The 27612-nt window shown below is 38.4% G+C and overlaps 1 protein-coding gene across 3 annotated transcripts in view; it reads right to left on the reverse strand.

Annotated features, from left to right (window-relative positions):
- Nucleotides 1-26335, reverse strand: part of PNPLA8 (patatin like domain 8, phospholipase A2) — a 40984-nt gene extending 14649 nt beyond the window's left edge. For all 3 annotated transcript variants that reach the window (XR_015184073.1, XM_009947983.2, XM_086480493.1), the window contains exons 1-7: nucleotides 25135-26335; nucleotides 24022-24171; nucleotides 22457-22608; nucleotides 20590-20684; nucleotides 14853-15024; nucleotides 10329-10386; nucleotides 7855-8049 (exon numbers count right to left, since the gene is read on the reverse strand). Coding sequence is in view for 2 of the 3 variants with exons in the window: in XM_009947983.2 (XP_009946285.2) it covers nucleotides 7855-8049; nucleotides 10329-10386; nucleotides 14853-15024; nucleotides 20590-20684; nucleotides 22457-22608; nucleotides 24022-24171; nucleotides 25135-26259 (1947 nt within the window). In the remaining variant the exon portion in view is untranslated. The remainder of the gene's footprint in view (nucleotides 1-7854; nucleotides 8050-10328; nucleotides 10387-14852; nucleotides 15025-20589; nucleotides 20685-22456; nucleotides 22609-24021; nucleotides 24172-25134) is intronic.
- Nucleotides 26336-27612: the final 1277 nt, after the last annotated feature.

Consider the following 27612-nt stretch of genomic DNA (forward strand, 5'->3'; position numbering starts at 1 on the left):
AACCATTAGATTTAATTTCATTGCAATTGAAACAAAGCAGTTTCATAAGTAAAGGATTTGGTCTTAAAACAAACAAAATGTAAGAAATAGTTTATTGGAGATAATTGATGTGAAGGTTCAGGATTTAGATATGAACTACCTAGTATTTGTGTCCACAGTGAGGGGCAGGGGAAGGGGGAGAAGGGACTGAAGGAAAAGTTCTGTCATGAGTCCGCTAAACTAAGAGGTACATGCCTAGGCAACAAAATACAAGATGGGCTTATCAAAGGCAGACAGAAATTGAAGTAGAAATTTTTAGATTAAGAAAATCTGGATTTATAAAGCATCTTACATAGTAGACCACTGGAAGCGATGAAAGAGACTACAGTGGAGAAAGAACTGGCTGATCAGATAGGACAGCAGTCTAGACTGAACGGCGAACTCATTGGCTGTGACTGTTTGCTATCGGAGCTACTCAACAGCTGGTTTGGGGCTCACCCTCTTTATTATTATTTCCTCAAAAGCCTGCAACTGCTCATGAAATCTGTTACCACAAAGTTAGAGGCTTTGCAAATACAAAGGCCTTACTGTAAATACAGAACGACTCTAAGGAAACCCAAAGGAGATGACATATAGCCAAGCAAAGTGCTCAAACACAAAGCTATGCTCTTCAGAGTGAAGCTGGAATCAGGCCAGCCATGAGAAAGACCTGAGTAGAGCACTATCACAGAATGATTTAAACCGCCAACATATGAACTAGCTTTTGAAGAAGCAACTGTAATTCTAAGCTGTACCTTCCTCTGAAAAAGGAAATACATGACACAGTTAAGACACCATCTAGAAAACAGTGTTACAGCCTGATCAAACCAGCTCCTCTGAATTTTGCATCCAGTATATCATTCAGCTTGTGCAGTATATCTTGGGTCATGCCAAACACACTGAACAGTCCAGCTTCAAGAAAGATTACTCGAACTGCGGCAGGTGCAATGAAGGACCACTAAGATGATCAAGAGAACACAGAGTCTATTTTGCAAGATTGAGACAGACCGGCATACTTAGACTAACAAAATAAGAAAGGATGTGAGTGGCTTCTATCTACACATCAGAAGGGTAAATAGTACAAGAAGAAAAGTGAATTAAGCTAGAGAACAGTACTGGCACAAGGACAATTTTTATCCATTAGCTAGGAATAGACTTAAGGTGAAAATTAGAAACTTCTGGCCATGAGAAAAATGAAGAAATACTTTCTTTAAATAACCTTCTACAAGGGCAGCAATAGCAAAGACAGCTTTACATGTTTACAAACTACAGTATGGTGCAGTTGCTGACCATGACAGAGGACTGAATTTGACCTGAGGGAAACTGTTTTGTTCTATACTCTATACTTTTTTTTTTTCCTTAAGGAAATGCCAGCTGCTGCCAAAACCACTAGTGTCAATATAGCCCCAGTAAAAGAATCATTGCAAGGTAAAGAATCTTTGAAGAGACTGCCACCGGATTTGGGACTTGCAAAGTTAGCACTGTAGATTAATCCCCCAATTTGAAGAGAAGCTCAGCGCGGGAAACAGGGCTTAGACACTGTGCCCTATTCGACTAATGGGAGTGCGCTGGCTGTTGAACTAACTGACTTCATGCCCGCTTGTATACATGGCAAACACTATTCTTGTCATAGTACCAAGACCTGTATCCATGACAGGGACAGGGCAGTTTCCTAAACTACAACGCAGAAGGCAAATCAGAGGCTGGATGGTGGCTGACAAAGCATGAAGTCACGGCTCCCATGAAGCACCAACCACGATACATCATAAACAAGCTTTCCTTAAGGGAAGGGGTAAAAGTATTATCAGTAGTCCCACCACATTCTTAGGCTTTTAGTTGCAATAAATATCACAAGGCTATTTCATATGGAAATATGGCCCCATTCAAGTCAGCATTAGACAGATACACCACCTGGGAAAATAAAAATTGCAAGCTATCAAGAATTGTCAGCAAATCGTTCTTTTTGATCTAAGAAATAGTGGCTGGTAATGTAAGAACTTGAGACTAGCAACCTCGATTATCTGTACAGAGATTATCAAATTCACTCAATTCGTAATTTTTCACTATACCAGCCTCCTCTGATTTTACAAGATTAGTTTTATAGCAAATATTAGCTGGTAAACAGTGTCACTAAAGATATATGGACACAGAAGTCTAAGCAAAAAACCAGTTAAATGTAATACAGCTCATTTGAGAGTGAGGTTTTTGTTTTGTTTTGTTTTGTTTTTTAAATAAGCACTCTGAAAATTACATTAGCAAAGCATCACACTGAATCATTTGAGACAAACATTATAATGCTTCCAAGTTAAATGTCTAAACAAAATACACTCTCAATTTCATTTCACTAAACAAATCTTCCAATAACACCTCACTTAGCAAGTCCCTGTAGGGAATCTTGCAAGCAGTATGCCCTGCAAAATACCACAGTAATTCCACTAAGGCTGGTAAACTGCAACACGTGTGTCCACCTTCAGAGCTGCTAACCAAACCTCTAGAATCCATAAGAGACAAAGAAATGCACATCTCCACGTAGCTAACACATTCCAGTAACTCCCTCTTCCTTGAACAGCAGGCAACATGGCCTTGAAGGCTGTAGGAAAATCTGTATGGCAACAAGTAGACAGAGAAACAAAGAAATATTTGTTTCTATCATTGTGAGAACAACTAAACCGCAGCCTGTATAAGCTCTAGTGCATGCTGATCACCATGGCATATCCTAAGAATGAAAAGAACTTCAATGTGACCTATATTCTATGTCTTCTTAGAGCCTGGGAAGCACCCTTGAATCTAATTTTAAAAGCTACCGTGTAAAACCAATTAGGGTAGGATCCACCAAGTAAATCACTTTTGAAGGCCTCTCCTGTAACAAGCCACAAAGATTAAATAGCTTTACAGATTCACTGCCTAATAAAAGGAAGGGAAAAGTCTGAAAAGTATGAATATGCATATTATCTTTTTTTAATGAAGGTGAGACTTGAAATTTTAGTTACACATTATTGTACTATATGTATTTTTTGTTTCTAGGTTGTATTGTCACCACACATCCCATTACACCTGCATTATTAAAACTCCACTAACAGATTAGCTGCCAAGTTACTGCTTTGCTATCTGACCTTGCTCAAAGAAAATATGATTATTTGAACACTACTACAAGTCAACACCAGCACTTTAATAAATGGAATTGTAACACAGCAAGGAAATCATGGGAAGCTATCAAGAAAAAGGTGATCAAGTCCTTTGTATTAAGTTGAGTCTATTTTATTTTGAGAAAAATCTGTTAAACTCACCACCACACAGACACACACAATCTGTGCTGCTCTTTTAATTAATCCTGTGGTACCAATTTAGTTTTTGCTGTAAAACTTAGTAAATGAAGTGTGCATAATGACTTTGTTAAATCTTAAATTGCTCTTTTAATTAATTGGCAATTTCCTCAGCATACTGTACTGCCTGCTGCAGTGACATTATTGATGCTTTTCACACTACAGGGGGGAGGAAAAAAAAAGAAAAAAAGAGGAATAGATATAAGAAACAACACCCCTCTGTGGGAAGTAGGAAAAAAAAATAATTACTGGTTGTAACAGGACTGGGGAGAGGTTAAAAGCCCTCAGTGCTTCATAAATAGATTTTAAAATAAAAAGCTGACATGTGGCAATACAGCTTCTATATTGTAACATCATGACTTGGTCTCTCTTGACTTGCATGGTTCCTGGAGAAGCATGTTAGAGGGATTAAATCCCTTTGAATGTTAATGTGTTCCTCTTTTGAACCACAAAGAATATTAATCCTCCTCCCCTCATCCACCAACAGCTGCACTGTTTTTTCCTACTTAGCAAGTGGAACCAGATAGCACGGCACGATTGACCTGAATGTAAATATTCCAATTTGGTTTGGAACTGCTTTCTTTTTGCAGAAATTTAATAAACCTGACATCAGCTTATCTACAGCGCAAATAAGACTAAATGTTCAGGCACCTAGAAACCTCTTTCTAAACAATCACATCAGAAGAATTGTAAAATAATTTATTACCTCAATAAAAAAAAAAAATCAACACACTTTACAATCCCCTCGGACGCTTACAGTGACAAGTGCAGGAAGTCAGACTGGAACGTTCCCAGAGAAAGGGCATGCATGTGTGCACACCAATCCGTGTATATAAATACATAGATTACGGAAAAGTCAGTGTTAAAGCGAACAGCCACAGTTTGGTTCAGGCATGATTCCGGCACATACATCTACAGTAATATATAAAATCTTTACCAATTAATCTCAACCCTACACATAGCTCTCATTCACTACTTCATACAGTTTGCAAAAGGACTCCAATTTCAACAAAAGCCAGATAACAGAAGACAAGAATACGTAGGCTAACCATAAAACAAATCCACTATATTTCCATTACCAATGTAAGTATTTCCACACATTTGAAAGTCCTAAGTCAGATCAACTGCAAGAGTGCTTTTCATTCAGATTTAAATGTACAACTGACTGATAAGCTAATAAAAAACCTGGTATCTATACATAATCCTTTAGAGTCCCAAACTTCAAAGCCAAGAAGCAAATCTCATTTACTATTCTGAATTTTCGAAGATGTTTTACAATCATTTTCACATTTTGGCTGTCTATTCTTCGAATTATTTAGAAATATCAATACTGCAGAAGCAGATTATGTATAGTTACTAAGAAACTAGCATAGTTTGAGTTCAGGAAAGAGATTACGCTCATTAATCAATGGAAGTTTCCAATCCGTTAAAAAAAATCCTCAAAAGATCATCATCTTTCTGACACTGTACTAAAATATTGAAGCCACTGGCATAAATCATTATTTACACTTACTGTGTACTGTGCTGATGCGCTTTTCAAAAATCATGGTACCATTGAGAATGTCTAACAATGTTATGCTTCATTTATTTCTATAGTTCAAAAGCAGCCTAACAGGCTAAAAGTGACAAAATAGAAACGAGCAAGTATTTCCATATAAACTACAGATGTCAGTAACATACATGACCTGGCTGAGGAACCTGACACGCTAATTGCAGTGCACTTTTAGAATAAAGATGCTCAACAAACACCTACTATCTTATATTTACGATACGAGCTATAACTAAGGACTAAGAGCTATTAACACACTTGAAAAATAATCACAAAGCTGTTTCAAACAGGAATATGACTGCAATTAGGATTCTATTTATTTTAAAATGTATTTACACATATGTATTCTTTTCAATTCATCTTGGATACTTTAACGGAGATAAAACTCTTGATTACCTCATATTTTCCACTGAGGTACCATCACACTGAAGAACATAAGGGTAACAGTCTGCTACATGCATGGAGGCTCTTATCCCAGGGTTAAAATAAGGTAATTCAAGGTAGCTTGAGTGTGCAGTGGTGGATTTATAACCCCAAGACAGAAATCTGCATGCAGACAGTTATGTGGCGTTTGCCACGTAGCACCTTGCTAACCAGCTGTCCATGAAAAAACCAAGCACATCCCACACAAAATAGATAATTATGGAAACAGAGATGTGGTAAAAAAAGTGTAATCTCGGAAAATAAAAGCATGAAAGTCATGGAAGATGACAACCTTTGGATTCTAATAGAATCCAAGAATGTTTAAATATCATGCCTGGGTAGAAGAGAGATTTTCAAACTGTATGAAAGTTTAAGTCAAGAAATTTAGCATCTAGCTCTACTACAATAAACAGTTTAGTACTGAAAACATATTTGTGGCTTACAGAGGTGATCCACATCCTAAGCCCTTGCTTTCTAGTAATTAAAATACATCAAATAGAAAAGAATGGTGAGTTGTGAAACAGTGGTGGTAAAATCATATGGAAGGGCTTTGTCCAAAGACTCAGGAGTAAGGGAAAATGAACTAGACTTCATTCTAGATCTGTGTGTCTGAGAACACTGGATCTGATCTCTATTAATACTCATTCACACATTGTCTAGTCTAGTAAATTGGACTTAAAAGTGAATATAGATGAAACGACCTCACTGCATTTCACACAAGTCTGGCAATTCAGAAATTATGTTAACTGTCATTGTCTAAGCACTGCATAGAAGTTAAACCCCATGTTGTTCATTTAGCTATTCTTCATTCTGAAGAACAGACAGGTTTTGATGTACTCTCAATTCAAGGAAAGAGGGGGTGGAAAGGTGAGAAGAGTAAGAAAAGTGCTTCACATAGCTTAACACTGACCCATTCAGGCAGTTAAGGAGCGGCTTGGAACAGCTCCAAAGGCTAAAGCAGCTCCCTTTCCAGTTTTGCTTGGCCAGATGGAAGATGAACACATTTCAGGATTTCAAGCAGTGCTTAGGCTTGGAATATCTGATGTGTTACTCCATTTTTAGCTTTTAAAAAAACCCAAACTGCTTTGCTTATTTCAGGTAGTACTGGATTAAAATCGTTTAGGAATAACATGATGTACCATACTGGGGAGACTTGGCAGGGGGGTGGGGGGGAAAACCCTAAACAAAAAGGGGAAACATTAAAATGGAAGAACTCTCAGAACCTGGCTGATGTAGCAGCAACATCCTGCCCTCCATGGGAACCCTCCCCCTTCAACCCCCAGCTTAGGTAGAGCTTTTATACTGCTGAATATAATTATTCCATCTCCTCATAAATGCTAATTAAAGATATAGAAGTATGCAGGGTTTTTTTCAGATTAATTTGTTTCTCTGTATCAGTGTTTCTGTTCTGTTCTATTATCTCTAATGAATTTTTCACTATTTCATCTCACACTCCTTATTTATCTGTTAGTCTTTAAACTTCAGTATTACTTAAGCACGTTGCACATGCTGTGTAATGAGATTACACAGCCTTTTAATGGACACCATGAGAAATTCTGCATGTGATCCAGGCATACCTTATTACCCAAAATATGCTATCATTGCTTTCTAGTAGTTAAGGCTAACGCCATCATATGAATTAATATGATGGAAATGTAATAGATACTTTCTTCAAATTTAAGTGATAGAACCCTATGCTGTCTTTGTCAAAGGTCTCAGATTCAGTCACCCTTTGTAGTCTCTTCTGCCACGGATCTGTAAAAATAAATACTAACAGTTTTAAAGCAATGTGTACTGTAAAAAGGATTCTTTTAAAACTCAAGACAGTTGTGTAACAACAAAGGGGCATTGGAGGACAAGAACACAACGGTTAAAAAAACTACTAAAGAAATTAATTTGCTTGCTCTTTACTAATCAGGGTCACCAACAGAACCTATAATAAAATAAAAAAAAGCATACACTGTTGGCAGGAGACATTGCTTTATCCTCAAGGGAATTTCTTTTGCAGTTGTCCTCCAAGTTTAATCTTACTGCCGTGGCATCTCTTATTCTTTTTACTACCTCAGAACCAGGGTAGAGCTTAATAAGCTATCAATGGAAAGAATTAAAAGGAGACAGTAAACTGAAATGATGCCCTAATAAAAGGAACACTGAAACGCATAAATTGATTTTTTTCCACACTTTACAGTACTGTTAAAGTCACACCATCTGTTTAGTGAAATAATGCTCAATGAAATACCAGTTGTAAGCAGGAAGTCAGAGGCAATTTACAACTCGTCTAAGGTTTCCTTCCAGGCAGAGAAGAAAGGAACAGCAGAAGAGCTTAAGTTTGTATTGAGACGACTAAGATTTTTAAGCCTATACCCTTTCTACTTCTATAAGGGCTATATAAGCTAAAAATTTCCTTTCTCACCCCATCCATCCTAGTTTTCCTTTCTGCTGCCAACTTACGTGCTTAGTTCTGATTCAGAAATTCAGACAACTTTTTTTCCCAGGTACGATATTGTAAAATATTTACTAAAGGAGAAGAATTCAGCTTACCTGATGAAGGTCATTGCCCAAAACATATTCCTGAAAGTAACCCGGTGCAGCAGATGATGCCCTAATGGCCTGCCACAGTTTATACTGACAGCCTCCAATATAATGAGACTTAACACCAGGAAAGTGGTTGTAGTTTCTGAAAACAAATGCTTTCAGCGGTGTTCCTCTGTTTACAATGGTGCTTACTGCAGCTACCTAGTGAGTTAGGAGGAACAAAAACAGTTACATGTGATAACAACAACAACAACATGAAAATGACAGCTTCCCACAATATGAAATTCAATTTATACATTAATTGCGTCTCTGGAACCCTACTCTGTTCATTATTTATTTACTACTTTTATTTTTTTTTATAATACCAACCTAAATTTTAAAAATTGAAAGTAAAAACACCAAAAAACCAAACTCCCTAAAGAAAACACTATTTTTAACCTGAAATTAACTGTTTACACTGACTCTTCTGTTTCCACTGATATCTATCTATTGATATTTAAACAAAAAGCTGGTGTCATTTATATGATTATAAAATGTTTTGCTTTTATGAATAGAAGTTTGTTCTCAAAAGTCTGTAACCAGCAATGCAACGTTTATTGTATTACTGCATATATTGCATTTACGCATGTTAATACGCAACATACATATTAATATGAACGTTAGAAACATCAATCAATTTCTTTTTCCAAGAAAGCAATTACTTAATATTGCAACCTGAGTTAAAGGATTGCAGGAAGAATCTCTCCCAATGAAAAAAATCAAAAGAATCAAACATAAATCTTTCAAGGTTTTTTTGTAAGGACACTGAAATGCCACTAAGAAAAACCACATATGTAAACCTAAGTAAAAGCCAAAATGCTATTTCCATGGAATGTATGACTGCAGAAAAAATACATCTTACAGATATCGTCACGAGGCGAGAGCGCCTATAGTTATGGGCAAGTGTTAGAACATGCAAGGCCTTTTAGTGACGCTGTGCCCAGCCTGGCTGGCACTGTCAGAACAATACTCTTCAGCAGCCAAATGGGTGTTCAGTTCTATTTTCTTTACTCTTGTACAGAGCGGAGCGTTTTTGTGAAACATTATGCAACAGCACTAGCAGCTGACGCTATGATATCACTATATTCATTTCCACTCTTCGGCTACATAAGTTAAATCATTTAATTCACAGCAAATTCATTCCTACAGGAAAATGAACAAGAAAAGTGTAACTTCTGTAGGACAATGCAGAAGCAAAACCCATGCACGAGTCATACTCCCTCATTTGATGGAGGAAACGTTTCCTGGTTTTGTCAAAAGGAAGGTTTGGTTCTAAGCCCTATTAGAAGCTGTAAGAAAAAAAAATTTGGAAAATCTAACAGAAAACTCATCAAACTGATGCTTGAATTTATTTTTGGTAATACCCATATACACTTCCACTTCATAACGCAGTCCAAGTTGTACAGTGCTAAGCACCTTCTGGAAAAATCCATCTCACCACGAATTTAACAGCAGCAGAGCACACAACTGAGTGTTTTATTTTGATTTTGCTGTGCCTTGTAAAGAGTGCCACCACTGCCAGCACTACAAAGCGATTACTGGGAATAGCTAGTTTCAACTCTATTTATATTCATTTTATGACTGAAGAACATGGACGGAAGCCAAAGATCCCAGTTCAAAGATAACTTTCAAGTCAACGTAGGATAGCTTCTCTCTCAGAAAGCAACATACCACTCCAGCCTTTTCATGTCCTTGTTTTAGACATGGACTAAGAACGCAGTCAGTCAAGCACATGTTTCTATGTTTAGAAAAATGTTCATGTCTTCCATTTAACAGTAAAGCATTGAATATAGCGCTGTGACACCAAAACACCTGTTAATTACAGATTGTTCTGAAATATATGCTATTATATTTCTCTTCTTTCTTCACACCCTATCCTTCACCAAAAATAAAATACCCATGCTTTCTCATCTTTCACTCTCGTGCTGCTGCTGTATATAACACCCCTCCAATTAATTGATGCCCTTTATATCGTACAGGAAGAGCAGAGATCTCAGGACCTACAAACATGACTGCAGAAAATCTGGTAATCTAGGTAAAAGGGAGGAGAAACCCTGTCCTCTCAGTGCACAATAACACAGACCACAGGTGACATGACATGGTCTCCAGATACTAAAACTCTCTTACATGAAAACACAAACTCTGCACAACCTTCAAGAAGTTGACCTAGTACTTCTCTGCTAATAAGCCTTTTAACTTCTCTGAAACATATTCTAATTTAAAGTACTAAATAAAAATCTAAGAAATTGCTGCAGAAGTTTAAGAATCTAGTGATTTTTTTATCCTTTAAAAGTATGGGTTATCTCATATGAAAGACTGGAAAGCATTATCAACACTCATGCTGTTTATCCAACATTCTTCTAGGCACAGTATTCTTACTCAGAACTCTTAAAAGTACTTGTGGAATACACAATTAGTATTTACCTTAGAAAACTACTTACCTTTGGACATTTGGAATTTCTTGCAGTTTCAATCATAAGATTTGAGCCCATTTTTTCTCTACAAATAGGTGTAAAAAATTGAAAATGCTCAGTTTAACATGAATGAGACATACATTTGTATCATCCTTACTTCCGAAAACTTCGCATTTAAAAGAAGCAATGCTTGGATTTCACTTTAATGATCGGATTTCTATGGTTGACTTCAATGAACCAGTATTTCAAACCTTCTAGGCTGTTGGAAAGAAGTCTGAAGAGTGACTGAGGTCTTGATTCAGTTACTCACTTCACCACATACTTAACCATAAATCATCAGGATTACTCAACTACTTTGTGAGAGGAAAACAAAGTACTTCGCTACATTTAAGAATCAAAAAATCAACATTATTATTGAGTGGTTTTATATTACTGAAAATTACTCTCCTGAACTGTTACGAAAACACTACAGAAAGAAAGACACCATTTTACGTGATTTAGAAGAAAGTTAAAGATATCTACATGTACTCTTCCATAACAATAGTTCAGTATGCATTTGACATCCCTTTTTGAGGTACAACTTTTTCATAGACTTTTTTTCTAAATCTGTTGGTGATGTCACACAACCCAGTCAGGTCAGAAGATAAAAGCAGCTTTAAATGCTACACTAGCAGCAGTCCTCAATGTAGGCAGCAAACCGCATTTGGAGGTAGGACCATTTACGGTTCCACTAGTGGATATCTATGCTTGAAGGCTGGCTGTGTATATGTCCTTGAGAGGGAAGAATGAAGGGAGACAGCTTCTGGTCCTATGGTCGAAGACTGTTGCTGCCACAATTCCTACATCAATAGCGCTGTTTTATTTTATTCTTCCAATAAATGCATTAATTCCAGTCTCACAGTCACTGACCAGAAGAGTGCCATCTGCACTCACTAATTGATTACAGGAGATGAAGGCACACAGAAACATGAAGTAGGACTATACAGAAATAAAAGATGGGATTGACAGAGGTGAGAAATGAAAGATATCTACTCGTTTGTATCACTTTCATCTACTTCTTCCTAAGTATATGTATTAAATATTTTTTCCCAAACCCTGAATGCAAAGATAAAAAAACTGCCTAAGCAATACCCAGTGCTTAACTGTAGGAACCATCAAATTGAGTAATTATTTTCTCACATCTTGTTTCTTATGAAGGCCAGGAACTGATGTTTCAGAGTAGGTTCAAGAAACCCCTTAAATTACTATGCAACTTTAGACATTAAGGTCTAAAGAGAAAAGTTTAATACCACCAAACTTATTTCAGTTTTGTTGCTAGCATTAATACTGTAATTGCGAATTATATAAATGTCTTTGTCCAGCCTCCCTGTTCAATTATTTTCTTTACCAAAGTCACAACACAATTAATTCCACAGATTATTCACATGCTGTGTTAAAAGAGAAAGTCTCCTAATTTCAATTTTATTGAACGGTCCCTTGTTCTTGAAAAAAAGACGAGAACGGTAATTCTCAAGATACCTTACTACCTCAAATCACCGCTTTAACTTGTCTGCTTTTCTCAGCAAGAAAGAATCCTAATCCCTTTGTGTGAGTTGTCTTTAGGTCACTGGCTACTTTTTACCAATCTTGCAACAGAAATATTCTCTATAATGGGAACTGGGTCTGTAAATAGTATTTTAAATGAAGCTGTATTATGGATTAATATAATATCATTTTAATATTTTCAATCCCAACCATCACACACTGAATCATCTTTGTTTGACCACAAGCATATAGATGTTTCATTAAACTGTCCATGACAACATCCAAATCACTTGTGATATTAAAGTTAGTTTAAATTCTGTAAGCATTTTACATTTTTCCACTCATGGGTTATTACTTTACACATAATTTCATTTGCCATCCTATTTTTCCATTTATCTGCTTTGTTTGTGTCTGTCTGTGACCTGTGTCCTCTAGACATGACCTACTTAAACAAGCCTCCTTCACAAATGTTGCTCTTACATTGTTTTGAGTTACTAATATTGCAACATTTACTTCAATAATGCCATGAAGAACATATTGCCAACCATATGCTTCAAAAAACCATTCTAACCAGCTACCGCCAGGGTGCAATCAAAGAGCCTAGAGAAAGAGCTTTCAATTCAAAAGGCCAAATTGCAACTTTCACCCCCTCCTAACAACAAAAGCACCAGGAAACTATGACATCTTTACCAATCCTACAGGAAAGACTTTTATTGCATGTTCCATAAGTATACACAACATCTCACTGATAATGCTGCAAAATCTGTTAAGTGTGTCTGGAGTGACCAACTGGTACAGAATGTGGTGCCCATCTAGTCACTGGAGAGCAGTCTCAATTTATACTTTACCTCGCGTAACAAATACTGGTTTGAAGCATTATTACTTGTAATCCCAAACACATGTATTATGCATTTTCCTACCAACAAAGAACACGTAACTTTTACCCTATGCTCTACACAGCGCTTGATTCCTTCTCAGGATTACAAATTCCCAGTATGGGATTTTAGTTAGCATGTGAAAACTTGTAGCTGCTCACCAAATTTCTCTAGTAGTTTCTCAAGACAGTATGAAAGAAAATTGTGTATGTAAACAACAGTTAAAAGAAAACAGGCAACTTGGAACTATAAGCCAAGTTCTTCTTAAAAATGCAATTCAATATATCATTACATAGACTGATGTACAGCAAGTACAATTTTCTGCAGAAAGTATTAAAAGTAACTTAAAGTTACTCGAATTGCAATTCAAGGAATACGTAAGAAGAGCTAATATACACATATATGTAACAAGTAAAATCAATTCCCTACAGCACTCAGAATAGAAAGTTAACCAAAATTAGTTGTCATTTTCTGAAATGGAGTTTATAATATGCCTCATGAATGTACCTGACATTAGTCTAATGCAACATCAGCTTAACTATTTTCAGCAAGATTCCCTTGTGACAGAAACTAATACCATCAATACCGTGGTAGGGCTAAATGTATATCGCATGCCTGTATATTGTAAACGGATTTATTTCAAGCAAGGCTGACAAGCCAACTATCGTTTCAACACCAAAAACCCATTCAGCACAAGTAAAGCTTTTAAATTGAAAACAAAACAGGGAGCAGTTTTCCCACGCAATGATTGAAAGTTAGACCTGACCTTCTTCATTGCCATAAAGAGATGCTACATAACCTTTCGATTCCCTCCTCAGTTTGAGGCTTCCATGCCACAAGGAAGTCTGCAGGAATCCCTACAGAATGTTGTGTAGGCATAGCATCCCCCTTCAATATTGCAGAATAAGGTCAACAAAAAATCATTTGTTGATCAGTGAATTTAATTTTTAATTTGATCTATGGATAATGTAACAAATGCCTGGCTTCTGTCCATTGCATAGGACTAGAGTGCTTTACCTCCCTCACGTGTTACATGTAGCTGCAAACAACAACAGCATTTTAATTAAAGGCATGTAAAATACTTTCACATGAGGTAATTCTGATTTTCTCAAGACTTCTTTTAGTCGGGTAGAGGAGAAAAAGAGGGAAGGCAGAGAAAAATATCTTTTCTAAGAAAAGAGCAACTCCAGATATCTGAGAAGAAAAACTCATGATACTCGTTTGATAAACACACTTATTCCTAAAAATATGCAAGAGCACAGGGAAGAGCCTGGAAGCTTCTCTCTCTACTTCAGCGAAGCAGCGAGATGCCTAAAACTCAGGCAGCAGAGGTATTCCCACTATAATGTCTAGAAAACACTCTTTCAATCCCATAAAACACACTAATCACGTTCCCAAAGGAATTGTCATTACTTATCCACAGAAGCTTTTTACCATTTTACACTTGCCCTCAGAGAAGGTTGTTCCAGTTCTTTCAGTAGCAGTGTCAGCTTACACTGTTCCGTAAACTATGGCATTAATTTGCTAAAAATTACAAACAATGGAACTATCAATACAAATACAGATTAATGAAATTAAGTACTGAAACTTGTAATATAACAATTTCTTCTAGTGACTTTTCCTGAATAGCTACTGATGCATTTGTATACGTACCTATGAACAAAAACCATTTCACTGGCAACTCTGACACAGTAGGTATTTTTTCATTGCAATCCTTATAGTTCATCTCCCTTTTCAAAGAAAAGGGCGATGGGCAAAACCCCTCAATATAGCAGCTAAAATTAAAAATCCCTACTACAGCACATTATTTCATTTCTCACCATGTCTCCTATAAGAAAAAAGCCACAGCAGGTGGCTAGTAAAATTTGTAGCAGATCTATAATGAGTCAGATCAAGCAGAGCTGGCAAGCATACAAGAATATAATCAGAAATCAGTGCACTAAAGCTTACTTTATTCCCCAGAAACAAAAATCATTACATTAAAGGCTTTCAATGTTTTGGTAAATACGAAAGCAGCTATTTCAAAAGAATGAGAGTATATGCTAATCCTTTCTAGTTGTTTTAAGAATTTGCTTACCAGTGAAACAATAATAAAACCAAAGGCTCTCAGACATTATACTAATTACTTTTCATCTGATAATTTTTTACTTACTTGAGCATTTTTTCCCATATATCACTGTCATAAAAGGCATGGCTCCAACCCATTTTGACGGTTCCAACAATGACATTCTGCTTAAAGACATCTGATCCTAATTTGCGATACAGCTCTTCACAATCATCCAGAGGGATATGAAACAAACCCAACATAAAAGCTAATATAGCTCCTGAAAAAGAAATATTTTGAAATGTAAATAGAGCCCAGAGTAATAAAGTATATATAAAAGTATAAAGATGGATTATCATTGAACGTAGTTCATAGGTTAACAGAACATTTATCTTTAAAAGCAAAGATCAATTGACATTTATATTACTGAATTCCTGTTCAGAGATCACAAACTATGCTTTAAAAGGACACAGACAAGGCAGGAAGAATCTACTTTCCAAAACAGAACTATGAGAAGTTGAAAATTGGCATTACTTCATTTTGCAGATTTCATCCCTGCAAACAAGTATATGGCAGAAAGCAAATTAAATCCAGTACTTTATGTGGAAAGAAAAATGAGCAAGAGAAATCTATGCCATGGTATTAAAAATGTGTTTGAAGCATCACTTGCTACCTGGCAAACTCCAAGTCATTAACGAAGAATTCTAGGAAAATTCTGCAAAAAGAAGGGAGTTTTGACTACTTTGGAATACATTTGGTTGCAACCATTTATAATTAGTCATTCATACGTACTGCCATCTAGTGTGTGCCTAAAGTAATTATGTCCTACCCTTATAGGAACAAAAAAAACATATCCAAAAAGCATGGCTGCAGCATACCATTAAAAAGACTGTGGAAAAATAGAATTAACGCATCACTACAATTTTTAGATATATTAAGCTGAAAAGGACATACACAACCTTTAAATGTAATTGTGCAATACTGTGAGGACACGTAATTAAGCGTTAGGAATAATTAGGACACAAGATTTTTTCCAATTTAGAAATGAATGCAATAGGTTTGAATAAAATTAATTTAAAAAGGAGTAAACTCTTGAAATAGAGTAAGAATAAAACACATATGCAGAAAGAACCAGAAAGAAAGTTATAGGCGGCTTTAAAGAAAACGTGACTTCCAAGCTGCTTTTGCTCTCTCAAATCCCACCACTGTGATAGCTGAGTGCCAGTGGATTGATGCTCTCCATTTTTTAAAACGTAGCACACATCCTTAATATAACCTGGGCCTACCTGATATATCGAAGTTTCATCAAGAGAAACCTACTCAACTGCCAAATCACCAAATGCCTGTATTCACACAAACTAAATATCTAGCAGCAAAAAACCCCACCGTTCTCCTGAGGCATGCAAATCCTCTGCTACTTTCTCTCTTAGCTCTCCAGTACCAGTTCTACAGTATCACGCATTTGCTATTTTGGTGAACAGTTTCAAAGACAAAGAGCCAAAACCCATACCAAATCCAAACTCATTTTCACTTCACCTCCTGAGAAACAGCACCAAAACCTGCCCTCCGCAGCAGCACACAAGTGGCAGCAGACAGTATCAGAGTCAAGGTACACTTTAAAGGACTTTGCTGAAACCTGTTGCATGGTAACAAGACACTCACAGGAGAGAAATGTCAAAATCAACGATATATCAGACTGTCCAGTGAAAACAATTTCTGATTCTTCCATCACATCCTGCTCTGTATCAGACTCCCACACTCCATCCACCATCTCAGCCTTGATGGCCAACACTTCAGGGGGAAAAAAATATCTAAATCAAACCTGGGAGGCTGAGGAGCATAGCTTAAAGAACACAGGAATACAGCTGGCTAATCAGACTCAAGATAGGCAAGAATATAATCTGAAAGACAAAGGTCTTTCTTCCTTCCTTATTCAGTACCAGTAAGACTTCAGCTGAAGTGCTGTATCTGGACCTGAACGACATTCATCAAAAAAGATGTGAACCAATTGAAAAAAAGAAACACCACACAAGAAAGTCCCTGTAACCAATCACAGCTGAAAGAAATCAGTCTGTAAGGAAAGCCTGAGTGAACAGGCTCTGAGAACAGTCTTTAAATGCACAGAAGGCCGCTGCAAAGAGAAAAGAAAGAATCTGTTATCCAGGTTCCTGGGGAGTTGGGACAAGAGGAAACACATTTGAAGTGCAACAGGAAGATCCACATTAGACATTTGGATTTTTTTTTCCCCAAATGTAACTAGCACAGATTTTCTGAAGAGGTCTGACACGATTCAGAATCTTAGAAAACTGTCAATTGTGAAACACACGCAGCTGATCCTTCCCTTGGGAAATGAGACAACCTCCTAAGGATGCTTCCAGCTCTATAATACCAAGACTAGACTTATTCATGAGTTCTCCTGAAAAAAATACCTCTTCCTTCAGAAAGCTTTTCAAACTGCATTTCAAAACTGGAAAGACATTATAGGCAAAAATATCATCAACACAGAGAGACACCAGCTTTAAGGAGGCTCCTCATCTTCAAATCACTGAAGGCTGCGAGAACACATGGGGGCACTAGCCATGCTGTTCTTAAAAACTTGGGAGGAGTATCTTGGGAGAATATCCTTATGTGAAGTCCTTATGCAAACTTCACATACATCCAAAACTGATGATCAAAGAGACCAGCACAATTTAGATGTCTTTGTAGTAAAACACACTTGAAAACAGTATGCTTACAGAACCTTTGATCATAGCATGTCAATGATCAAATCCTTCATATGATGCACCTGAATGTCACTAATTATCAGCTCAATATAGAAATTTAGGAAAAAAATGCACTTTTAAAATTCCTGGAGCAGGTCAGCACACTTGAAAATGTCGTATTATGCACTTTGCCTGATCACATACTCTTGATGTTATAAACTGCTCCCTGTGACTGAATTACAAGTGCACCACTATTGAGAAGTATCTTCGATGTATTGGGAGACCACAGGAGCAGTGAAAAGAACATAAAGGCCATATCCACAGCATACCTGCAGATAAGCTGTCCTCAACGGGTTAAGTGCTCTGTGCATCTATGAAAGCACGCCATACTCTGAGAGCAGCGACAACGACCCTCACGTACAGAATCCCTAGCAGCTCAGTTCATGGGGCAACGGCACTTCCTCCTCTCAACTGCCTTGTTTTCATCTTCGGATTTTTGCACAACTCGGTACAGAATTTACATCAACTTAGTTCCCCACAAAAAAAGTTCAGTGCCCATCACTGTGTCATATACGCTTGCAGATTTTCTGGTGCTTCCACACCCAGATATCACGCTCAGCAACAGGCAAGTGACCCAAGTACACAGGGCTCATTACATTACTATTGCTGGGATCTTTCTCTTCGACTGCTTGTGTTTACACCCTATGAAGGCCAATGAAGAGAAGTTCATGGAAGACAACTACAAAGACAGGCTCTGAAATGCTGAATTCACAGCAAACTGATTATTTCTAAACCTCAAAGGTAAACCAGCTAAATGACATTAAGAGATATGAAAAGCATAGCAGAAAAAAAAAAAAAAAAAAAAAAAAAAAAAAAAAAAGAGAGAACTGTAATGCACAAGAGGCATCCTTCCTATCATTGAATACCTCAGTCTTGTGAACAACAATTCATCCAGCTGCAAGCTTCTGCAAATCCTATTGGCATATGTACTGTCAACACGAACTGAAATGGTAAAGTACACTGCTAGCACATGCTGACAAATATGTACAACCTCTGCTGATGACTTAAGAATAAAGTTAGTTCTATTCAGAGTAGTGGGATTGAATTAACAACATCAGACCTCTCTATCAAAGATAAAATGTCTTGATTAAGATTGAAGGAGACATTAGAGAAGTGTTTCGTAGTGAAGCTATCTTCCAAAGAAACAACCATCTACTGCTAAATTAACTAACAGAGGATTTTCTTCAAAGATTATTAAAAAAGAAAAGCAGGGAACTATATTGTGCCTACAAATTCTGTCTAGTAGACCTAAACATTCTCCTCTCCTCTACTATTTCGAGCCTCTTCAGCAAACCTCTGGAAACACAAACATTTTATCTACTCATGGTGACCTGCATTTAATGTTATTTCTGAATTAAGACTGTATGGAAGATAAGTAAAACTGTGGGTTTCTAAAGGAAACTCAGCCACTGAACTACCCTATATATATTATGTTAGAAATTAGCATTATGCTGCTACTTGTCTAGCACCATTTCCAAAGGAGATGACTGTCTTTTTAAAAGAAACTTAGGCCTTAAGAGTTTCCTACTTCCTAGGCAGGAGTAACTTATCGTTGAGTCACAAGAGTAATTAAGGCTGGGAGGGACCCCCAGAGGTCATCTGGTCCAACCTCCTGTTCAAACAGGTTCAATTAGAACAGGTTATTCAGGACTTGTTTAGCTGAGTTCAGAATATCTCCAAGGACAGAGATTCCACAGCCTGTGCAGGCGATTCCTTCCAGTGTCTGACCATTCTTGCAAGGAAAACATGGTCCCTTATACCTAATTGTAACTTCTCATATTCTCTGTTGGCTTTTCTCCTATCACTGTGCACCTTCAAGAAGAGTCTAGCCCCCTCTCCTCTCTATTTTCCCATTAGCTGAAACAGCAATAAGGCCTCCCCTTAGCCTTCTCTTCTTAAGGCTAAATAAACCCAGGTTTTACACTCTCTCCCTATACGTCATGACCTCCAGTTCCCTGACCATCTACTTGGCCCTCTGCCAGATTCACTCAGCACGTACAAGAACACACACAAGAGATTAAGGGTTTACTGAGGAGCCCAAAACTAGACATACAGTGGCCAAACAGAGACCCTTAATCTGTTTGGTATGTTCTTGCACATACAAGCCATTACGTGGTCAGCTGCTTTCCTTGCTGCAAGGGTACACTAGTGATTCATGTTCAACTTGGAACAAGACAAGCAGGTCTTCTTCTGCAAAGCTGGTTTCTAGACAGTCAGCTCACCTCAGATGAAGGGCTTTGTACTTGGCTTTACTGAACCTTGGGTGAATCATACAATACTAGGTTGGAGGGGACCTCAAGGATCATCTGGTCCAACCTTTCTTGGCAAAAGCACAGGCTAGACAAGATGGCCCAGCGCCCTGTCCAGCTGAATCTTAAGTGTCCAGTGTTGGGGAATCCACCATTTCTCTAGGGTGATCATTTCAATGGTGGATTGTTCTCATTGTGACAAATTTTTCTCATGTCCAATCGGGATCTCCCCAGGAGTAACTAGTACCCACTGCGCCTCGTCTTTCCCATGTGACTCCTTGTAAAAAGGGAGTCTCCATCTCCTTTGTAGCCACCCTTGAAATACTAGAAGACGGTCATAAGGTCTCCCCTAAGCCTTCTTTTAGGTGGTTCCTCTCAAGCCACTTCTCCAGCCTGTACAGGCCAACCTGAAACAGAGGGCATTCACTGTACTGACCATTTCCTCTAATTTAGATCATCCAAGATGATCTACAGGCACACTCTGTCCTGCTGTGCAGGTCATTAATAAAGACAGGAAACACTACTGGCCCAGTATCAGTCCCTGAGGGAAGCTACCCTGTAAAGCCCCATAAACATCTAAGATATTTGTATCTGTGCAAAATAAAGGTTTCACTTTCATTGAACAAAAGACAAATCAGTTTGAAGTTACAAGCATATCATGAATCACCCAGAGTTCTTACTCAGAATTAAAAAGAAAGACTTTAGAAATCACACTGCACTTTCCTAGCTTACACTCAAAGTCAGAAACTGTCAAGTTGTGCAAAATCAACATTTATCCTCAGATTTCTTTTACCGTATTGATACCAAAATTCCAACTTGTGGCTTAACAATTACCTGTGCTTACACCACAAATGTAGTCAAAAAGTTGATGAACCGGCTTTCCAGTTAGTTCTTCTAGTTTCCGTAGAGTCTGAAGTGCAACCAAACCCCTGAAACACAAAAATCCTCCTCACATACAATGGTAGTTTTATCTTACATAGCTCTAATTAAGCCCATCTTTGCTCAATTACAACTAATTATAACAGAATAACTACAACAGTAAGAATCCTGAATATTTCAGGGAATAAGAGAGTAGCAAAACACAATTAAAATGGAACGATGAACACTAAATATAAATTACATACTCAGGCATATAAAAAAATATTACTCAACAGCTACAGCTGTATTGTTTTGTAGCAAAGGCTCCGGGATGATCATCTTCTGTGGATGTAGACTCAGGACAGATTTTAGCTGCATCCACATCACACAGCACTTGAAGTTTGGTCTTAACTGGGCTATATAATGCCCCTTGGGGCACAGTATTTTTCTGATGTGGTTGTTTTGTTTGGTTGGGTTTTTTTGTCTCAATGCAATGTGCCTGAACTAATGGGAGAGATGCATTCCAGACCATCAGACTTGTCCTTCTACAGCATGAAGCAGAGCACCTGACATGCAGAGGTGCGAACACCGCTGGGCTAGAGCTACAGAACTGCATATGGCAAAAAGAGCACCAAGCCAAGTACCATCTTGCCAACATATTCTGAGGAGAATGGCACCTCCTGCATGCCGCCCCCAAACATGTCCTGGCTCATGCTGAAGAGCAGCAGCCAGCTCAGTTCAAAACGATGACCAGCTCAACACCACCCATTAAATGGCACAACAGCCAGCCGTCAGGCTCACCCTCTGGATTGGTTTCATTTAGTGTTATAGACACAGATCCTGCTTTCTAAAGATAAGGTGTCTTACAACATCACTCCCCTAGAAACCTAACAGAAAAATTAACACACTTTACTCATACATATAGGCATCACGCTGTTATCTGTGACACATCCTTCTTTCTACTTTGTAAAGTCTTTATGGTTTACCATGAACTTTAGGAAACACAAATGTCAAAGTTCTGACATACACTCACTCCTTACTGAAGACAACTGATTTTGATGCAGTGAAGAAATACTATGGGGAAACAAAAAGTTCATGAAACTTTTTCTGCCATGATTTCATACTTCTCTTTCTACCAATAAAGTCGTGAATCAGTAAATATTTGCCAACAGAATTTCTTCAAATACGCCTGAAAACACAGCTTTTAGTAAACACCAGACTTCAAATTTAATGAACAGGCTCCTGCTACTACCCTTTACAAATTGCGGTAGGTGCATAAATTCATGCAGAACTAGAGCACACGTAACTAGGGACATGTGGTGCATAAATTAAATTAAAAAAAAAGCAGTGTAAATTGTAGAAGAAATATAAATCAACAGCATGGATAGAAATAGCTGTCACCACTAGGCTATTCATACTGTCATGTAAGAGCAGCCCTGCTAAGGCAGGTCACCTCCAGAAAAGTACAAGACAACACAATCATAAGTATAAACTACTTCTAGAATTTCACACCCAATTTGTATTTCTGAGATTAGACTTGTGAGCAGACTAACTCACATAATCATTTAATTTACTTCCAAAAGGAGAAAGAGCCAATCCAAGCACTGAAGTGTGTAGCCAACTTTAGACTGGTAAGTAATTTCAGTGTCATAGGACTGCTAACACACGGAAATTAAAGCACAAATGCATACAAAAATAATACCCATCACTTGGACAGTCAAGTGTAACAGAACTGTAAATCCTAAATTTTATCTTTGGCCCAAACTTACCAAAGAAACTGAAATTTTATTTCCAGTTACAGTATGAAAAAGGCTACGAGTATATAAAACCCCAGAGGTTTTACCTTGTTCCTCCTCCATCAATAGCGAGGACTCGAATTCCCCAGCCTTTCACAGGGTCTGTATATCCAATTATAGCTAAAGTCTCTCTAACAGCAGCCTGAAGACTTTCGTCATTTGCCTGTCTCAGTCGCAGTAGGCATGGGATTAATTTTTCCTATTGATAAATACAAAGATATTTCATTCTAACTATATGTTTATACCAAAAGAATCCATGCTTAAATTTACTAGTTTGGCACTTAGGTATAAAAGTAACTTATTAGTTAAACTCAGAGGAAAACTTCTTTAAATCCGCGTTTACCCTACTTTCTAACAAGGGAAAGAAAGGACTCCAATATTATGTGGTACACGCCTCATTGCTAAAGTCACTACCTAACAGAATCAAGCAACCAAGGTGAAACGTTTCACTGAGGGTGACAGAGCACTGAAACAGGCTGCCCAGAGAGGTTGTAGAGTCTTCTTCTCTGGAGACATTCAAAACCTGCCTGGATACAGCCCTGTGTGACCTACTCTAGGTGGTCCTCCTCTGACAGGGGGGTTGGACTAGATGATCTTTCGAGGTCCCTTCCAACCCCTAACATTCTGTGATTCTGTGTGTATCTTTCAAATAGCTGGAAAAGCTCTATTACCAGCAGTTTAGTTTCAATGACTTTAGTGTCACATTGGCCAAATATAAACTCAAGTATGGAGCACAGCAAGTATAGCTAAAAGCCCAGATTTTCCTGAATGAGTATCACAATACTTCAAAACAGGAAACAACTTCTAAGTACGCTACTATTAAAATAAAAATTAAAATCCTCCCTCACAGTGAGCAATTTTTAAATGTACAATTATTATCCCAAAGATATACAGTATTATCATCAAAATGGGAGTAGTGAATGTGTTCTTTCATAACAAAGTAATTCACATTTATTCAGGTAGATGCCTGACCTGTACCCTGCCCGGATGATTCCTCTGGCCTGCACTCCATTCCCAAAGATCTCTTTTCCAGCAGTTCTACAATTTAAGTCACACATCTGTCACATCTTTTGGAAAAAGGCATGAGACTGACAAATGCTGTGATTTGCCTAGTACTGCTAGAATAGTCTACCACCCACCTCCTGTCCTCTCACTGCAGGAAAGAGAATGAGAAGGACTAGATTACATGAATTTATTTGATGGTTATACTCCACTCTTGTCATCTCTCTTCGAAGGAAGCATGCAAACAAGCATAGAAACGCAGATCAACTGTACCATACATTCCCGTCTGGTCAACTGCAACAGAGGACACAGTGTACGACCTTCATCTACCACTAGAATATGCTATACTATCTATCCACATGACAATGCTGTATGCTTCTAAATTAAACATTGCAACCTTAAGAGCCTTTAGCTAAACTACTGATAGTTTGCATACAAATCTGCTTGAATCACATAAAAAAACAGCTATAAAAGGAGACACTTGCACTGTAATTTCTACAAACAAAATATATGTCTAGCCCACCAAAGCACAGAAGAAAGTTTTATGTTATTCTCCCTCAACTGCCTGTCAGATATTTATATTTTGTTTAAGCATAAAGACTATCTGCACCTTAATTGCAACTCCTCTGCTCTCTGGAAATTCTAGAAGGTGATAAGTCAGTTCTTCAACCCTGCTGATGCAGACTCTTCGATTAGAGGATCGTCGCAGAGCTTGAACTAAAGCTCGAGTCCTGTTATCAATACTCACTCTCGCAATAATCTAAAAAAAAAAAAAGTTACACAAATAACATAGAACTATTTAAAGAAATATGTAAAATTTGTCAAGTCTAATTCCAAACTGTTATTTTAAGATTTCTCAGAAGTAATGGACAGCATGTTGTACAAGAGATCTGCTACAGGCTCCAAGTAAGCATTGCTTGCTTAAACGTAAACAGGCAACCTTTTGAGTCTGTGTGTACCAGAAAAATAAATCAAGGCAGCTCACAGCAACAATACACCACATAAACATGTGTCAGCATGTACCCAGCTGTATTTTCAGGGCAACTCTGAAATCACACCATTTGGACTGTGAAGGAGTGCAAGATCACTATAACTACAACAAAAAATGTGCAACCAGATCTATTGACATTGACGTACTCTCCCTCTACATATATATATGAACTAAACACATGTACATATTACACACACACATATGTATATATACATTTCACACCTAAACTTACATATACATAGATATAAAGTATATAAATATTTTATACACTTTTAAGAACATATTTACTTATAATGCACTTATATATATGAACTTAGATAAAAGGTGTCTATATAAACATGTATAAATAAGTATACAATGCATATATATGTGTATATGCTTTGTATATAAGTACATATATGTGTATGTAACTTTACATATAACACGGTACGTAGATAAGTTTATATAGTTTTTATATGCATATACACATATACTTATTTATATTAAAGTACCTATGTACTTACATGTACGCACACATATAACTGTATGTGTACATGTATATGTAATTACGTGCATGTAATTACATACATAGATACATACTTATTTATATAAGTATATGTGTGTATTTATGTATATGTAAATTGACGTATAGGTATATACACATACATGTCCATACTGTATATAGACACTCACATAAAATACCCACGTATATAGAAACAATATATACAGAACTAACACTAAACAAAGACTTGCCTTTTCTCTCTGAAGAGACAGATGCTTTTCCCTCTCTTCTGCAGTCTTGGCCTCCTTTGCTTTGTCCTCCTCAGCCTTCTCAGACACGTCTTGTTCTGGCTGTTTGCTCTTTTCCTGTGAAACAACTTTTGGATCGGATCTTAACTTGGGAACCAACCCACCAATGTAACTGTCTACGAAAGCCTGGACACTGTTACTGGGATAGGAAAGAAAGTTTGCAATACTTTTTTTAGTGGAAACTGGAAGAGCAGTATTTGTCTTTTCAGTACCCAGAGTCTCTGCTTCAGGAGCTAAAGTAGCTGCTGAATCCACTATCTTCTCTTCACTCATTACAGTATTTTCCAATGAATCAAGCTTGTTCTTCTCTTCGCTTTTGGAGCCTTGTAATAAAGCATCCCCTTTTCTCTCTTGATCCATTACAGAATTATTATTAAAATACCAATTGATATGATCAGCTACAAAGTTATAAGTCTCTCCAAAATTTGTAGAAAAGTAGCTTATATGAAAAAGTTGGGTTTTAGTAGATGCTGTATCTTCTGGAGTATCTTGATTAGTGCCACCCGAGCTTACTAACACAGGCTCCAAGTTTTCATTTGCACAACTGGATTTCTTTGCAGCTGGGTCTCTGTCGCAACCCTCCTGAGTTCTGGCATCTGTGACTTGTTTATCATTTTCTCGATTTGCATTGATGTTATTTGCATCTGCACTACTTTTATTTGCTTTTCCCAGAGTACCTGAGTGCGACTTTAATCGAGCTATCCGTGAAACCAGCTCACTGTGAGTGCCAGACACTGCCTTTGAAACAGATTCTATAGTATTCTTAATTCGTGACATGCGATTGTTCACTTTTGTAAGTCCTTTGGAAGAAGAAGTTAAAAGTTTAGAAACTCTGTAGTATAAAAAGTCATGGCTGTAAATGTATTTGTTACACCAAAATGTTCTGCTTCTGGCCCATTTACACCGAGGCTCGCTTGTATGAAAAACTCTCGGGTGAATGGCATGATTTATCCTCCAGCAGACTTTAGGTCTATACAAATACAGGTATTTGTTTCTTTGCTTCCACCAAAGACTTTTTGGGTTAATCACAAAGAACAAATAGGCGTCTAAAGATAAATGAACTGTCATTACTTATAAATAATTACACCTTTTCTACGTTGCTTGTCTACTTCATTCCAGAAAACATATTTCAATAAATAAGTCTCGTATCACAGTCTTATCTGAAAAAGAAAAAAAAAACAAAACACAACCAACAATGGAAACCCAAAACCAGTAACAAGTTAAAGTAAAATCTCAGAGTTGCTTAAAGCAGATGCAGCTTTTTTCTTAGTAAAGACAGACAAGCATTGAAATCAAATAACCTCATGGGGATATCTACTGCTCAGGACATTTGGTAGCACCATTCCAATGTTTTAATTTCAACAGGTTATTCCTTGAAGGCTGGCTTAAGTCCATCTTGAGCAATATGCAACACTTCTTGAAAGCACTTAGTGACGTACAGAAAATCGCTTGCCAGTCTTCCCAATAAAAAGAAATTTGTATCTCTTTAGCAAATCATCTCGTGCAGAGACCAAATTTCAAATGAAACTGTCATTATATTATCACTCCTTTCCAGAGGGGAGAAAGAACATCAATTCTCTGAGCAAAGCTTCAGTATAAAGCCACGAGTTCAACCAAACGCTCCTATCCTAAGGGCTAAGGGCAGTACACAATCTTTATGCCATAAAGACCGACGTTCTGGGCTGGATCACAGTTTTACACCGCGCACACGAGTTCTGCTGACACCGTAGCAGCAAACCCACTACCTGCTCACAGGGCGAGCTCCGCCTGCTCCAGCTCCCGTGAGCAGCGCCAGCGGACGGCGGGCGAACACCTGCGCAGGCCGACGCCACGGTAACAGCGGAGGCGACACCGCCGCGGGCAGCACCGCCGCTACTCACAGTTTCCTCAGCGGCTGCCCGAACCTACGCCGTGCCCGCCCCGCGCCTGCCAGCCCGCCGCCTGGGTCACCGCCGCGGGGCTGCGGGGTGCTATATAGGCACCCGGGCGCCTCCCGCCCCGGGAGGGGGAGCGGGGCCTGCTTCTTGCGCCACTTCGCAGAAACGATTTGGGGAGCGGCCGGGTAAACAGGCGCCGAGCACCGTCCGTCCCGTCCCCGTACTCCGACACCCCCCCCCCCCCCCCCCCCCGGGCGGCGGCGACCGCACGTCACGCGTCCACACCCACCCCTACGTCACGCAAGCGAGTGCCGCGTGCCTGGCACGCGCTCCCTATCACCCCCTCTACGCCCCCCAGGGGGACGCGGCCCACCCCGGCGGCGGCGGCGGGTACCTGCTGGGCAACGGCTCCCGCCTCCCCCCGCTCCCCAGCCCGCCGCCGAGCGCCCAGCAGGGTCGGCCGCCCTCACCGGCCGCGGCCCGCGCGGTGCCACCCCGGCGGAGCGGGCAGCAGGGCGGCGGTCGCGACAACAACGACAGCGGC

The sequence above is a fragment of the Leptosomus discolor genome, chromosome 1 (genome assembly GCF_034619465.1).
Source record: "Leptosomus discolor isolate bLepDis1 chromosome 1, bLepDis1.hap2, whole genome shotgun sequence".
Taxonomy (NCBI): Eukaryota; Metazoa; Chordata; class Aves; order Leptosomiformes; family Leptosomidae; genus Leptosomus; species Leptosomus discolor.